General features: G+C 69.6%; 1 protein-coding gene across 1 annotated transcript; it reads left to right on the top strand.

Moving 5' to 3' along the window:
- Window positions 1–4612: 4612 nt before the first annotated feature.
- TNFRSF12A (TNF receptor superfamily member 12A) lies at window positions 4613–9852 on the top strand. The gene is made up of 5 exons (XM_030547777.1): window positions 4613–4779; window positions 7423–7524; window positions 7761–7892; window positions 8250–8304; window positions 8948–9852. Exons 1-4 carry the CDS (start codon window positions 4707–4709, stop codon window positions 8300–8302), a joined length of 360 nt encoding a protein of 119 aa, XP_030403637.1. The 5' UTR covers window positions 4613–4706; the 3' UTR covers window positions 8303–8304; window positions 8948–9852.
- Window positions 9853–14911: the final 5059 nt, after the last annotated feature.

Here is a 14911-nt window from a genome sequence, read left to right as displayed (position 1 = left end):
GGGGCTGCGGGTCAGGAGTGAGGGGCACCGACAGAGCTTGGGGGGTGGGAGGCTGGCAGGGGTTGCGGGTCGGGAGTGGGGGGCACTGGCAGAGCTGGGGGGGCAGGGGGGGCTGGCAGGGGCTGCAGGTTGGGAATGAGGGGCACTGGCAGAGCTGGGGGGGCAGGGCTGGGCTGGCGGGGGCTGCAGGGCGAGAGTGAGGGACAGCGGCAGAGCTGGGGGGGCAGGGCTGGGCTGGCGGGGGCTGCGGGTCGGCAGTGAGGGGCACTGGCAGAGCTGGGGGGGGCAGGGCTGGGCTGGCAGGGGCTGCGGGTCGGGAGTGAGGGGCACCGGCAGAGCTGCGGGGGCAGGGCTGGGCTGGCAGGGGCTGCGGGTCGGGAGTGAGGGGCACCAGCAGAGCTGGGGGAGCCCAGGGCTGGGCTAGCAGGGGCTGCGGGTCGAGAGTGAGGGGCACCAGCAGAGCGGGGGGGGCAGGGCTGGGATGGCAGGGTCTGCGGGGCGGGAGTGAGGGGCACCGGCAGAGCTGGGTGGGGGGCAGGGCTGGGCTGGCAGGGGCTGCGGGTCGGGAGTGAGGGGCACCAGCAGAGCTGGGGGGGTGGGGGCTGCGGGTCAGGAGTGAGGGGCACCGACAGAGCTTGGGGGGTGGGAGGCTGGCAGGGGTTGCGGGTCGGGAGTGGGGGGCACTGGCAGAGCTGGGGGGGCAGGGGGGGCTGGCAGGGGCTGCAGGTTGGGAATGAGGGGCACTGGCAGAGCTGGGGGGGCAGGGCTGGGCTGGCGGGGGCTGCAGGGCGAGAGTGAGGGACAGCGGCAGAGCTGGGGGGGCAGGGCTGGGCTGGCGGGGGCTGCGGGTCGGCAGTGAGGGGCACTGGCAGAGCTGGGGGGGGCAGGGGGGGCTGGCAGGGGCTGCGGGTCGGGAGTGAGGGGCACCGGCAGAGCTGCGGGGGCAGGGCTGGGCTGGCAGGGGCTGCGGGTCGGGAGTGAGGGGCACCAGCAGAGCTGGGGGAGCCCAGGGCTGGGCTAGCAGGGGCTGCGGGTCGAGAGTGAGGGGCACCAGCAGAGCGGGGGGGGCAGGGCTGGGCTGGCAGGGGCTGCGGGTCGGGAGTGAGGGGCACCGGCAGAGCTGGGGGGGCAGGGCCGGGCTGGCAGGGGCTGCGGGTCGGGAGTGAGGGGCACCGGCAGAGCTGGGGGGGCAGGGCTGGGCTGGCAGGGGCTGCGGGTCGGGAGTGAGGGGCACCGCAGAGCTGGGGGGGCAGGGCTAGGCTGGCAGGGGCTGCGGGTCGGGAGTGAGGGGCACCGGCAGAGCTGGGCTGGGCTGGCAGGGGCTGCGGGTCGGGAGTGAGGGGCATTGGCAGAGATGGGGGGGTGGGAGGTTGGCAGGGGTTGCGGGTCAGGAGTGAGGGGCACCGACAGAGCTGGGGGGGCAGGGCTGGGCTAGCAGGGGCTGCGGGTCGGGAGTGGGGAGCACTGGCAGAGCTGGGGGGGCAGGGCTGGGCTGGCGGGGGCTGTGGGGCGGGAGTGGGGGACACCGGCAGAGCTGGGGGGGGCAGGGCTGGGCTAGGCTAGCAGGGGGCTGCGGGTCAGGAGTGAGGGGCACCAGCAGAGCTGGGGGGGTGGGGGCTGCGGGTCAGGAGTGAGGGGCACCGACAGAGCTTGGGGGGTGGGAGGCTGGCAGGGGTTGCGGGTCGGGAGTGAGGGGCACTGGCAGAGCTGGGGGGGCAGGGCTGGGCTGGCGGGGGCTGCGGGTCGGGAGTGAGGGGCCCCGGCAGGGCTGGGCTGGCGGGGGCTGCGGGTCGGGAGTGAGGGGCACCGGCAGAGCTGGGGGGGGGCAGGGCTGGGCTGGCAGGGGCTGCGGGTCGGGAGTGAGGGGCACCGGCAGAGCTGGGGGTGAATGGGGCAGGGCCGGGCTGGCGGGGCTGGGGGCCCCATCGCTCTCTCCCCACAGGTTGGCAGCGTGAGCCATGGTTCCCCCGAGAAGGGCTGCCCCCCTCTGCCCACGCTAGAACCCAGGCGTCCGAGCCCGCGAGAGCCAGGCCCCCGGCGCCTCACGGCTTTGTGCCTGGAAATAATAAAGCTCATTGGATCTTTGAAACCATGTGGCCTCCTGTCCTGACTTCAAGTGGTGTCTCCACTCCCCTCCCAGAGCCGGGCAGAGAACCCAGGAGTCCTGGCTCCCAGCCCCCCCCCCTCCCCTCCCAGAGCTGGGGAGAGAACCCAGGAGTCCTGGCTCCCAGCCCCCCCCTCCCCTCCCAGAGCCGGGGAGAGAACCCAGGAGTCCTGGCTCCCAGCCCCCCCCTCCCCTCCCAGAGCCGGGCAGAGAACCCAGGAGTCCTGGCTCCCAGCCCCCCCCCCCTCCCCTCCCAGAGCTGGGGAGAGAACCCAGGAGTCCTGGCTCCCAGCCCCCCCCTCCCCTCCCAGAGCCGGGGAGAGAACCCAGGAGTCCTGGCTCCCAGCCCCCCCCTCCCCTCCCTGAGCTGGGGAGAGAACCCAGGAGTCCTGGCTCCTAACCCCCTCCCCTCCCAGAGCCAGGGAGAGAACCCAGGAGTCCTGGCTCCCAGCCCCCCCCTCCCCTCCCAGAGCCGGGGAGAGAACCCAGGAGTCCTGGCTCCCAGCCCCCCCCTCCCCTCCCAGAGCTGGGGAGAGAACCCAGGAGTCCTGGCTCCCAGCCCCCCCTGCTCTGACCACCAGCCCCCACTCCCCTCCCAGAGCCGGGGAGAGAACCCAGGAGTCCTGGCTCCCAGCCCCCCCAGCTCTCACCCACCAGCCGCCCCTCCCCTCCCCGAGCTGGGGAGAGAACCCAGGAGTCCTGGCTCCCAGCCCCCCCCTCCCCTCCCAGAGCTGGGGAGAGAACCCAGGAGTCCTGGCTCCCGGCCCCCCCCTCCCCTCCCAGAGCCGGGCAGAGAACCCAGGAGTCCTGGCTCCCAGCCCCCCCCCTCCCCTCCCAGAGCTGGGGAGAGAACCCAGGAGTCCTGGCTCCCAGCCCCCCCTGCTCTAACCACCAGCCCCCACTCCCCTCCCAGAGCCTGGCAGAGAACCCAGGAGTCCTGGCTCCCAGCCCCCCCCCTCCCCTCCCAGAGCTGGGGAGAGAACCCAGGAGTCCTGGCTCCCAGCCCCCCCTGCTCTAACCACCAGCCCCCACTCCCCTCCCAGAGCCGGGCAGAGAACCCAGGAGTCCTGGCTCCCAGCCCCCCCTGCTCTAGCCCACCAGCCCCCACTCCCCTCCCAGAGCCGGGCAGAGAACCCAGGAGTCCTGGCTCCCAGCCCCCCCTTCCCCTCCCCTCCCCTCCCCTCCCCTCCCAGAGCTGGGGAGAGAACCCAGGAGTCCTGGCTCCCAGCCCCCCCTGCTCTGACCACCAGCCCCCACTCCCCTCCCAGAGCCGGGCAGAGAACCCAGGAGTCCTGGCTCCCAGCCCCCCTGCTCTGACCCACCAGCCCCCACTCCCCTCCCAGAGCCCCCACTCCCCTCCCAGAGCCGGGCAGAGAACCCAGGAGTCCTGGCTCCCAGCCCCCCTGCTCTGACCCACCAGCCCCCACTCCCCTCCCAGAGCCGGGCAGAGAACCCAGGAGTCCTGGCTCCCAGCCCCCCCTGCTCTGACCACCAGCCCCCACTCCCCTCCCAGAGCCGGGCAGAGAACCCAGGAGTCCTGGCTCCCAGCCCCCCTGCTCTGACCCACCAGCCCCCACTCCCCTCCCAGAGCCGGGCAGAGAACCCAGGAGTCCTGGCTCCTAGCCCCCCTGCTCTGACCCACCAGCCCCCACTCCCCTCCCAGAGCCGGGCAGAGAACCCAGGAGTCCTGGCTCCCAGCCCCCCCTGCTCTGACCACCAGCCCCCACTCCCCTCCCAGAGCCGGGCAGAGAACCCAGGAGTCCTGGCTCCCAGCCCCCCTGCTCTGACCCACCAGCCCCCACTCCCCTCCCAGAGCCGGGCAGAGAACCCAGGAGTCCTGGCTCCTAGCCCCCCTGCTCTGACCCACCAGCCCCCACTCCCCTCCCAGAGCCGGGCAGAGAACCCAGGAGTCCTGGCTCCCAGCCCCTCCCCTCCCAGAGCTGGGGAGAGAACCCAGGAGTCCGGGTGCCCCGCCCCACCCCCTCCCAGAGCTGGGGAGAGAACCCAGGAGTCCGGGCGCCTCGCCCCCCCGAGCCGGGGAGAGAACCCAGGAGTCCTGGCTCCCAGCCCCCCCCTCCCCTCCCAGAGCCGGGGAGAGAACCCAGGAGTCCTGGCTCCCAGCCCCCCCCTCCCCTCCCAGAGCCGGGGAGAGAACCCAGGAGTCCTGGCTCCCAGCCCCCCCCTCCCCTCCCCTCCCAGAGCCGGGGAGAGAACCCAGGAGTCCTGGCTCCCAGCCCCCCTGCTCTGACCCACCAGCCCCCACTCCCCTCCCAGAGCTGAGCAGAGAACCCAGGAGTCCTGGCTCCCAGCCCCCCCCTCCCCTCCCTTCCCAGAGCCGGGGAGAGAACCCAGGAGTCCTGGCTCCCAGCCCCCCTGCTCTGACCCACCAGCCCCCACTCCCCTCCCAGAGGCGGGCAGAGAACCCAGGAGTCCTGGCTCCCAGCCCCCGCCCCGGCTCCGCCCCTCTCCTTGCCGGGACCGGATCTGCGGGGGCGTCTCTCCAGCCTCCAGGAAAAGTTGGAAGTTTGGGGGGTTGAGTCACCGGCTCAGCCCTCGCTCGGGACAGGAGCAGCCGGAGCCGGAGCCGGAGCCGGAGCCGGCGATGGAGACTCGGGGGAAGCTCGCCCTGGTGCTGCTGGTGCTGCTGGGGGGCGCCTGGGGCGAGCCGGCCGCAGGTGAGGGGGGTCCCGGCCCTGGGGGGTGTCTGGGGAGGGGGCTGGGCGGGGTCCTGGGGGCTCTTTGCGGCTGGGCTGGGATGGGATGTGTGGCTGCTCCGTGGGTTGGGAGAGTGACTGCCTGGGGGGGCTGGGAGAACTGACTGGTTATGGGGGAGGCTGGCTGGGGGGGCGGCGTGTGTGTGTGCGGCTGGCTGGGGGGGTGTCTGGTTCCCGGGGGGGCCGGGATGTGTGTCTGTTTCCCGGGGGTGGGGGGCCTGGCTCCGGGGGGTCGGGTGTCTGGGGGGCTGTCTGGTTCCGGGGGGGAGCTGGCGTGGGGGCGGGTGTGTGTGCGGCTGGCTGGGGGGGTGTCTGGTTCCCGGGAGGGGGGTGAGATGTGTCTGGTTCCGGGGGTGGGGGCTGCTTCCCGGGGGGGGGGCCGGGATGTGTGTCTGCTTCCCGGGGGGGGGGCTGCTTCCCGGGGGGGGTGGCTGGGTCCGAGGGGGCGGGTGGCTGGGGGGCTGGTTCCCGGGGCTGGCTCCGGGGGGGGGCGGGGCTGGGTTGATGTTGCGGTGTCGGGGGGGTTTCAGCCCCGCCCGTTCCTTTCTAATGAATGGGACCATGTGGCCACTCCCCCTGCCCGCCTCCCCATTGGCTGCCGGGTTGGGGCGGGGCCTGGCGGGACCCGGCGCTGGGCTGCGATGGGGGGGCGCTGGGGGGCGGTGAACTGGGGGTTCGGGGAGCAGAAGTCGCGGCCCCGCCCCCCCAATCTCCCTGTCGAGGAGGCGGGGCCTAGGGGAGGGGGCGGAGCCTGGGGACCCCCCCCACTCCCTGCAGCCCCCCACGTGCGCGGCAGGGGGCAGGGCCGGTGATTTCATTCATGGGATATGCCGGGGGGGGCGGGGGTGAGTCACCGGGCTCGTGACGTGACGTCACAGGGGCGGCGCTGATGAGCAATTCTGGATTGTCCAGTGGGGGGGGCAGCTGCCCCAGCCCCTCCCCCAACGCGGCACCCCCGAAACGTTCTTCCCCTTCCACCCCCCATCTCCTCCCAGACCCCCCAAAATTCCCTGCCCCAAATCCCCCCAGGCTCCCCATGCACCCCAAGATCGGATCCCCCATATCTACAAAACACTCTGCCCCCCAGCTCCGAGCCCCTCCCCTCAGTCTCTGCCCGTGAACCCCCAATTCTTCTCCCACACCCCTCCCCTCCCCTCCCCTCCTGAAGGTGATCTGCCCAGACGACACCCCCAGCTCTGCCGGTGCCCCTCACTCCCGACCCGCAGCCCCTGCTAGCCCAGCCCTGGGCTCCCCCAGCTCTGCCGGTGTCCCCCACTCCTGACCCGCAGCCCCTGCTAGCCCAGCCCTGCCCCCCCAGCTCTGCCGGTGCCCCTCACTCCCGACCCACAGCCCCTGCTAGCCCAGCCCTGCCCCCCCAGCTCTGCTGGTGCCCCTCACTCCCGACCCGCAGCCCCTGCCAGCCCAGCCCTGCTCCCCCCAGCTCTGCTGGTGCCCCTCACTCCCGACCCGCAGCCCCTGCCAGCCCAGCCCTGCCCCCCCCAGCCCTGCCAGTGCCCCTCACTCCCGACCCGCAGCCCCTGCCAGCCCAGCCCTGCCCCCCCAGCTCTGTCGGTGTCCCCCACTCCTGACCTGCAGCCCCTGCTAGCCCAGCCCTGCCCCCCCAGCTCTGCTGGTGTCCCCCACTCCCAACCCGCAGCCCCTGCTAGCCCAGCCCTGCCCCCCCAGCTCTGCCGGTGTCCCCCACTCCTGACCTGCAGCCCCTGCTAGCCCAGCCCTGCCCCCCCCCCAGCTCTGCCGGTGCCCCTCACTCCCGACCCGCAGACCCTGCTAGCCCTGCCCTGCCCCAGGTCTGCCGGTGCCCCTCACTCCCGACCCGCAGACCCTGCTAGCCCTGCCCTGCCCCAGGTCTGCCGGTGCCCCTTACTCCTGACCCGCAGCCCCTGCCAGCCCAGCCCTGCCCCCCCAGCTCTGCCGGTGCCCTTCACTCCTGACCTGCAGCCCCTGCCAGCCCAGTCCTGCCCCCCCAGCTCTGCCGGTGCCCCTCACTCCCGACCCGCAGCCCCCGCCAGCCCAGCCCTGGGCTCCCCCCAGCTCTGCCGGTGCCCCTCACTCGCGACCCACAGCCCCTGCTACCCCAGCCCTGCCCTCCCCAGGTCTGCTGGTGCCCCGCACTCCCGACCCACAGCCCCTGCCCTGCTAACCTGGCACCAGGTTGGATTTCGGGGTGAAATGTGACCCCGGCTCCATCTGCCCCTGACGTGCACCAGCTGGAAATAGGCCCCTCGTCATGAGGGGGTCAGAGCCCGGGTTGGGGGGGGTCAGGGGAGCATCAAAGTTACAGGTTTGTACCTTCCACAGAGTTTAACTTTGTTTTCTCTCTTTTCTCCTTCCCTTGCTCCCCTGCCCCGCCTCTCTCCTTCCATTCCCCCCCCCATCGTCCTTTCTCCCTCTCTACCCCCCATTCCGTCTTACGCCTGCTGGGGGGGGGGATTATTCCTCATTTTCTGGTGGTTCGTTCGGTCCTTGTGGGCCTTTCACCTTCATTCTCGTTTCCCTCGGGCGTTTTCCTTCCCTCCCTCCCCTCTTTCCCTGGGGTTTATTCATTCTTCCCTCCCCTGGTCCCTTGTTCCCCCCCATCTGCAGGTCCCTCCTGCCCAGGGGGCCAGTCCTGGAGCCCCGACCTGGACAAGTGCATGGACTGCACCATCTGCCTCCACCGCACCAAAAACGATTTCTGCGCCACATGTACGTCCCCCCCCACGCCCACAATGCACTGGAGCTCTGGCCAAGGTGGAGGGGGCCTGGGGGGTGGACGAAGGCAGGAGCGGGGTGTCCAGGATGGTGGGAGGGGGCATCAGGGTGTGGGGCTGAGTGGAGGGGGATTCTTGGGGAGGAGCTGGGTGGTGGCTGCTCTGGGGTGACGTGGGGGCGCTGGGATGCCCCTCCCCCCATTAACCCAGCTCTCTCCTTTCTGTCCCCAGGTGGCGAGCCCCAGCCCCAGGACTCCCGGCTGTGGCTGGCCGTGGGGGGCACCGTGGGGGGAGTCGCTGTGCTCGGCCTTGTGGGGGGGGCACTGCTATGGGCCCGCTGCCGCAAGAGGGAGAAATTCACCAGTGAGTGACCCTCCCCCCTGAATCCCAGAATCACCCCGGGCCCCAAACTCCCTGAACCCCCATCCCCTGCCCCCCACATCTGCCCCATCCTGCACCCCCAGATCTTCCTTTCCCCGAATCACAGAGCCGCCCTATGCCCCAAACTCCCTGAACCCCCATCCTCCACCCCCAGACCTTCCTCTCCCTAAATCCCAGACCCAATCCCCCTCTCTCCACCTGCCCCCATCATCCTGATTCTGCCCATGGGCCTCCCAGGGCTCCCCAAACTTCCCCTCATTTCTCCTCCCCAACCTCCCCAGATTCCCACCCCATGTCCCCCCCGACAGCCCAGTAACTGTCCCGGCATCTCCTTTCCAGCCCCCATAGAAGAGACTGGAGGCCACTCGGGCGAAGAGTCGCTGATAGATTGATGGTAAGAGACATCCATGGTGCCCCTCACTCCTGACCCACAGCCCCCTGCTAGCCCAGCCCTGCCCCCCCCAGCTCTGCCGGTGCCCCTCACTCTTGACCCGCAGCCCCTGCCAGCCCAGCCCTGCCCTCCCCAGCTCTGCCGGTGCCCCTCACTCCCGACCCGCAGCCCCTGACAGCCCAGCCCTGCCCCCCCAGCTCTGCCGGTGCCCCTCACTCCCGACCCGCAGTCCCTTCTAGCCCAGCCCTGGGCTCTCCCAGCTCTGCTGGTGCCCCTCACTCCTGACCCACAGCCCCTGCCAGCCCCCCCCAGCTCTGCCGGTGCCCCTCACTCCCGACCCGCAGCCCCTGACAGCCCAGCCCTGCCCCCCCAGCTCTGCCGGTGCCCCTCACTCCCGACCCGCAGCCCCTGCCAGCCCAGCCCTGCCCCCCTCCAGCTCTGCCGGTGCCCCTCACTCCCGACCCGCAGCCCCTGACAGCCCAGCCCTGCCCCCCCAGCTCTGCCGGTGCCCCTCACTCCCGACCCGCAGTCCCTTCTAGCCCAGCCCTGGGCTCTCCCAGCTCTGCTGGTGCCCCTCACTCCTGACCCACAGCCCCTGCCAGGCCAGCTGTGAGGCTGGTTTATTCATTCGTTCTCTCTCTGGCAGGTGACGTATCTGGTCTGGGCACCCGTGGGGCGGAATTGGAGACACTAACCCTCGGATCGCCATAGAAGCCCCATCTGCAGCCTTTGACCAACATCCCCCCGAACCCTGATTTTCACCACTCCCCAAAAAGGACTCTTGGAATCAGGAGGGGATGTTCTATTTTGCACAGCTTCAGGGGGGTTCTGGAGACCCCCAAGTCTTCCCCTCACACCATGTTACTAGAAAAAATTGGAGGGTGTCTGCTTGAAATACTGCCCCCCCCAGTCTCTGAGATGGGGGGCTGGGGTTTTCCCCAATGCCCCATATTGGGGCCTCTCCAGAAGCATTGCAAATTTGCACTTCCCCGGCTTAGGAAGGGGGGAATCTCTCAGATTACAAGGGATCCTCCCTGTGACCCAAAACCTCAGATCTTCGGCTGCTGTAGAAGAATCTGGGGTCCCTTTAGGAGTACCCCAGGGGGAGACTTGGGGTCCACTAGAGGCAGTCTAGGGTACCTTTAAATCTTGAGAACTGCCCCCCCAGATCGGTGCCCCCCAAAATCAGACACACTCTATTCCAGACCCAATAACACCAAGGAACTTTTTAACCTCAGGGTGGGGGGGTCAACCAATGGTACCTCAAAACCTGGGGGGGCACAAATCCAAAGGGGTCAGTATTGCGGGGGAGTGGGCATTTACCCCCTCCACTCTATTCCCCCTGCCCCTCCTGTGTCCCCCCCCAACATCCTCCTTTTCCCCAACCCCAGAAATACCAGCCTGTGGCCTGGGATGTGAGTGAATTATCTGTATATAGGGACAGTGTAACTGATGGAGAAAAGTTAAATTCTCAAAGCTGGGTCTGGGAGCCAGGACTCCTGGGTTCTCTCCCCAGCTCTGGGAGGGGAGTGGGGGCTGGTGGGTTAGAGCTGGGGGGGCTGGGAGCCAGGACTCCTGGGTTCTCTCCCCAGCTCTGGGAGGGGAGTGGGGGCAGGTGGTTAGAGCAGGGGGGCTGGGAGCCAGGACTCCTGGGTTCTCTCCCCAGCTCTGGGAGGGGAGTGGGGGCAGGTGGTTAGAGCAGGGGGGCTGGGAGCCAGGACTCCTGGGTTCTCTCCCCAGCTCTGGGGGTGCTGTATCCCGGTGGGGGGCGGGGTTGGGTCCTTTTCTAGCTCTGCATAAGTCCCTGCTGTCTTCCATGAGCTGCTTCGCGGGTGGCAGGGCCACTGAAGTGACAGGGTTGGAGGTGCCATTTTTTGGGCATCCACCTGGATTCCCAGCTCCCCTCCCCCCATGTGTCTATTTATGTCGTTGGCACTCACCGCGGTTCACGTGCGGCTTGAGTAAGAAAGCACCTGGCGCCGAAGGATTTGGACTTCGCAGTTTCAGGAGAATTACAATAAAATTTTAATTTTTAAACTGACCGTTGAGCTTGGAACTGGCTCGGAGCCGGTGCCCCCCAGAGGGGCAAAGCCCCATGTCCCCTCCTGGGGTCCCCTCCCTGGGGGCGGGGGGGGCTTGTCTCTGCCCCTCCATTTCTCACCCCTTTCGTTCCCTTCGTTCTCTCCTTCCTGGCTCCTTCCCTTTCTCTCAGGGGCTCCCTTTCCTTCTCCTCCCTTTTCCCATCCCCTCTCTTCCTTTGCTTCATTTTCTCATTCCCTTCTTTCCCTCCTGGAAAAACTGGAATTCCTTCCTCTCTTTCTCCCTCTGTCTTTTCCCCATTTCCCTCTTCCCTTTCAGTCTCTGCCTCGCTTTCTACTTTGCATCCCTTCCTTCCCTCCCATCCCCCCACCTCTGACTCACCCCCTGCTCAGTTTCACCCCAGTGGCTCCTGCATTCCTGACCCATTGCTTCACCCCCCAGCCTCCCCCTCCAGTGACTCAGCCGCCCTGGGAGGCCAGGACCAGAGCCAGCCAGAGCCAAGAAGCTGAGGGCACTGCTAGGGGGAAGCTTGCAGCACCAGCACCTTGGCTGGTTACTGGTACAGGGAAGTGCCAAAGGCTGGAGCCCCCAACGCTGGGGCACTGCTAGGGGGAAGCTTGCAGCACTCTGGGGAGACCCCAGGCAGGGGCACTGCTGAGGGAAGCTCACAGCGCTTTAGGGAGAGCCCTAGCATGGGGACTGCTGACGGAAGCTCACAGCATGGGGGAGGGCACTGCTGGGAGGAAGCTCGCAGCACTCTGAGGAGCCCCCCGGCAGGGGTACTGCTGAGGGAAGCTCGCAGCGCTCTGGAGAGACCCCCGGCAGGGGCACTGCTGGAGGAAGCTCGCAGCGCTCTGGGGAGACCCCCGGCAGGGGCACTGCTGGAGGAAGCTCGCAGCGCTCTGGGGAGACCCCCGGCAGCGGCACTGCTGGAGGAAGCTCGCAGCAGGACGCGGCCTGTGCCAAGCGAAAGCTGGAGGCGGAGCAGGGACGTGGAGCCGCCGGGCCGCAGGAATGTTCCGGCCTGACGCAACCCAGGAGAAACCCAGCCGGGGCGAAGGAATGAAACAGACCGAGAAAAGGGTTATTTATAGAAACAGCGGCACTCTGGCCAGGGAGAGAACCCAGGAGTCCTGGCTCCCAGCCCCCCCTGCTCTAACCACCAGGCCCCTCCCAGAGCCGGGGAGAGAACCCAGGAGTCCTGGCTCCCAGCCCCCCCTGCTCTAACCACCAGGCCCCAGTCCCCTCCCAGAGCCGGGGAGAGAACCCAGGAGTCCTGGCTCCCAGCCCCCCTGCTCTAACCCACCAGCCCCCACTCCCCTCCCAGAGCTGGGGAGAGAACCCAGGAGTCCTGGCTCCCAGCCCCCACTGCTCTAACCCACCAGCCCCCACTCCCCTTGCAAAGAACCCAGGCGTCCTGGCTCGGGTCCCCCGCTGAGATTGTTTCAGCCCAGATCCCATGTCTCCCCCCTCCCCCATAGGCGGGGGCAGTTGGGGGCAGGCTCGGAAAGGGTTAACTCCCTGGACTGCGCAGCCGGAAAATTCTTAACTTCGGGCTTTTGTGAGGAGGGGGGGGGGGCGAGGCTGGGAGCCCGAACTCCTTGGTTCTCTCCCCGCTCTGGGGGGGGGGGGCTGAGAGCCCGGACTCCTGGGTTCTCTCCCCGTTCTGGGGGTGGGGCTGGGAGCCCGGACTCCTGGGTTCTCTCCCGGCTCTTGGGCTGGAAGCCCGAACTCCTGGGTTCTCTCCCCGCTCTGGGGGGCTGGGAGCCCGGACTCCTGGGTTCTCTCCCCGCTCTGGGGGAGGGACTGGAAGCCCGGACTCCTGGGTTCTCTCCCCGCTCGGGGGAGTGGGGCTGGGAGCCCGGACTCCTGGGTTCTCTCCCGGCTCTTGGGCTGGAAGCCCGAACTCCTGGGTTCTCTCCCCGCTCTGGGGGAGAGGCTGGGAGCCCGGATTCCTGGGTTTTCTCCCCGCTCGGGGGCTGGGAGCCCGGACTCCTGGGTTCTCTCCCCGCTCTGGGGGAGGGGCTGGGAGCCCGGACTCCTGGGTTCTCTCCCCGCTCTGGGGGAGAGGCTGGGAGCCCCGAATCCTGGGTTCTCTCCCCGCTCTGGTGGGGGGGCTGGGAGCCCGGACGCCTGGGTTCCGGAGCGGTTCCCGGGGCTCCAGGTCAGGGCTGTGCCCTGTCTCCTGTTCCCATTTTCTGGATTCTGTCGTCATCGTGTGGCCACGTTCTGCTACTGCAAAGCCCCGGCTTCCCCCCAAATGGTCTATAGCGGGGGAGGGGGCTCATGGGACTCCTCGCCCGGGGCTGGGATGCAGCCACCCCTGGGGAGGGACGCGGGGGCTGGGTACACGGGGACCCCTCGCCCGAGGCTGGGACGTGGCTGATTCTTGTGTTTTGCTGAGTGGCAGGTGCTGGGGGGCAGATCTGCTCCATCGTCTCAGCGCTGGGCTCGGTCCCGAGATCCCCGGACTCCTGGGTTCCAGCCGCAGCCGCCTCGTCTCCCCAGGTGGGGCGGGGGCAGCAGCGAAGTGGGGGCGGAAGTGGGGACACAATCTGGCAGAGGCGCGGCAAGGACAAAATGACGCGCTCTGAGCTGGGAGCTACAAACCCAGCCAGCTGGAGGGACGGATATAGTCCGAGAGCAGTTTGTGGGCCTGGTCCAGAAAAAATCCCTCTACAAACAGCCCTCGCATCCCTCCCCAGAGGTGGCTGCATCCCAGCTCCTGGCGAGGGATCCTGTTTAGCCAGCCCATCGCGTCCCTCCCCAGAGGCGGCTGCATCTCAGGGCCAGGCGAGGTATCCCGTGTGTCCAGGCCCCGCATCCCTCCCCAGAGGTGGCTGCATCCCAGCCCCGAAAAAGGGGTCCCTGTGAGCCCAGCCCCACCCACTGCGGAGGGGCCCCGGATCGGCACCGAACCTGGGGTCCTTGTATAACCAGCCCTGCCCCACCCCAGAGGCGGCCGCATCTCCGGAGAAAAAGCGAAACTGAAAGCCAGGACCCGTCAGCGCCCCCAGGGCTGCTTGGGGGTGTCTGGAGGAACAGGCTGTTCCTGCAAGGGAAGGATAGGAGCCGGGGAAGGGGGGGGGCTTTATGTGAGAGGATTTTAAAGGTCAGACAGTCTGGGCCCCAAACAGACAAACAGCTCAGCCCCCCCCCGCCCCTAATTAGCGATGCCAGGCAGGGCCGTTAACGAGTCGCCCAGACGCAGGCAGAGCCCTGCATGGGCACAACGTGCGGAGCCGCATCCGAGCCGCCCGCCCCGACGTGGGGCACAGGCCACAGCAGACAGCCGGGGCTTGCGGGACGCAGGCCAGAAGGGGCCTGGCCCCGATGGGGGGCGCCGGCTCTGATCCGGCCCCAGGGCAGGGCCTGGCTGGCTCAGGGGGGCGGGGAATGGGGCAGGGGCCTGGCCCCGATGGGGGGCGCCGGCTCCGATCCGGCCCCGGGGCAGGGCCTGGCTGGCTCGGGGGGTGGGTGGGGAATGGGGGAGGGACCTGGCCCCGATGGGGGGCGCCGGCTCCGATCCGGCCCCGGGGCAGGGCCTGGCTGGCTCAGGGGGGCGGGGAATGGGGCAGGGGCCTAGCCCCGGTGGGGGGCCCCAGGACACGGCCTGGCTGGCTCAGGGGGGCGGTGAATGGGGCAGGGGCCTATCCCCGGTGGGGGGCCCCAGGGCAGGGCCTGGCTGGCTGGGGGGGGGCGGGGAATGGGGGAGGGACCTGGCCCCGATGGGGGGCGCCGGCTCCGATCCGGTCCCGGGGCAGGGCCTGGCTGGCTCAGGGGGGCGGGGAATGGGGCAGGGGCCTGGCCCCGGTGGGGGGCACCAGCTCTGATTTGGCCTCAGGGCAGGGCCTGGCTGGCTCGGGGGGGTGGGTGGGGAATGGGGTAGGGACCTGGCCCCGATCGGGGGCCCCAGGTCAGGGCCTGGCTGGCTGTGGGGGGGATGGGGCAGGGGCCTAGCCCCGGTGGGGGGCGCCGGGCTCCCCAGTCTCCAGCCCCGCGCAGGGCGCTGACTTTCCCCGGAGCCAAGAACTGGAAGCGCGACGAGGCGCCGGGAGCCACGTTCCTCTCAGCCGAGACGTGTCACCCCGGAGCCCGGCGAGTCCCCAGCCGCAGCCCGGCCTGGCCTCAGTCAGCCCCCAGCCGGCGCCCGCCTCCCCCATTGGCAGCAGCGCTCGGCCCCGGGCGCCACAGCGCACCGGGAACGCTGGCGGGGGCTGCGGGTCGGGAGTGAGGGGCACCGGCAGAGCTGGGGGGGCAGGGCTGGGCTGGCGGGGGCTGCGGGTCGGGAGTGAGGGGCACCGGCAGAGCTGCGGGGGCAGGGCTGGGCTGGCAGGGGCTGCGGGTCGGGAGTGAGGGGCACCGGCAGAGCTGGGGGGGGGCAGGGCTGGGCTGGCAGGGGCTGCGGGTCGGGAGTGAGGGGCACCGGCAGAGCTGCGGGGGCAGGGCTGGGCTGGCAGGGGCTGCGGGTCGGGAGTGAGGGGCACCGGCAGAGCTGGGGGAGGGCAGGGCTGGGCTGGCGGGGGCTGTGGGTTAGGAGTGAGGGGCACCGGCAGAGCTGGGGGGGGGG

This window comes from Gopherus evgoodei, unplaced genomic scaffold (assembly GCF_007399415.2).
Source record: "Gopherus evgoodei ecotype Sinaloan lineage unplaced genomic scaffold, rGopEvg1_v1.p scaffold_71_arrow_ctg1, whole genome shotgun sequence".
In the NCBI taxonomy this organism is placed as follows: Eukaryota; Metazoa; Chordata; order Testudines; family Testudinidae; genus Gopherus; species Gopherus evgoodei.
This window is presented reverse-complemented; position numbering and strand designations above follow the sequence as displayed.

Coding starts and splice junctions, on each gene's coding strand:
- TNFRSF12A (XM_030547777.1), top strand. CDS start 4,707: ATGGAGACTCGGGGGAAGCTCGCCCTGGTGCTGCTGGTGCTGCTGGGG. Junction 7,525..7,760: donor AAACGATTTCTGCGCCACAT/GTACGTCCCCCC, acceptor TTCTGTCCCCAG/GTGGCGAGCCCCAGCCCCAG. Junction 7,893..8,249: donor CAAGAGGGAGAAATTCACCA/GTGAGTGACCCT, acceptor TCTCCTTTCCAG/CCCCCATAGAAGAGACTGGA.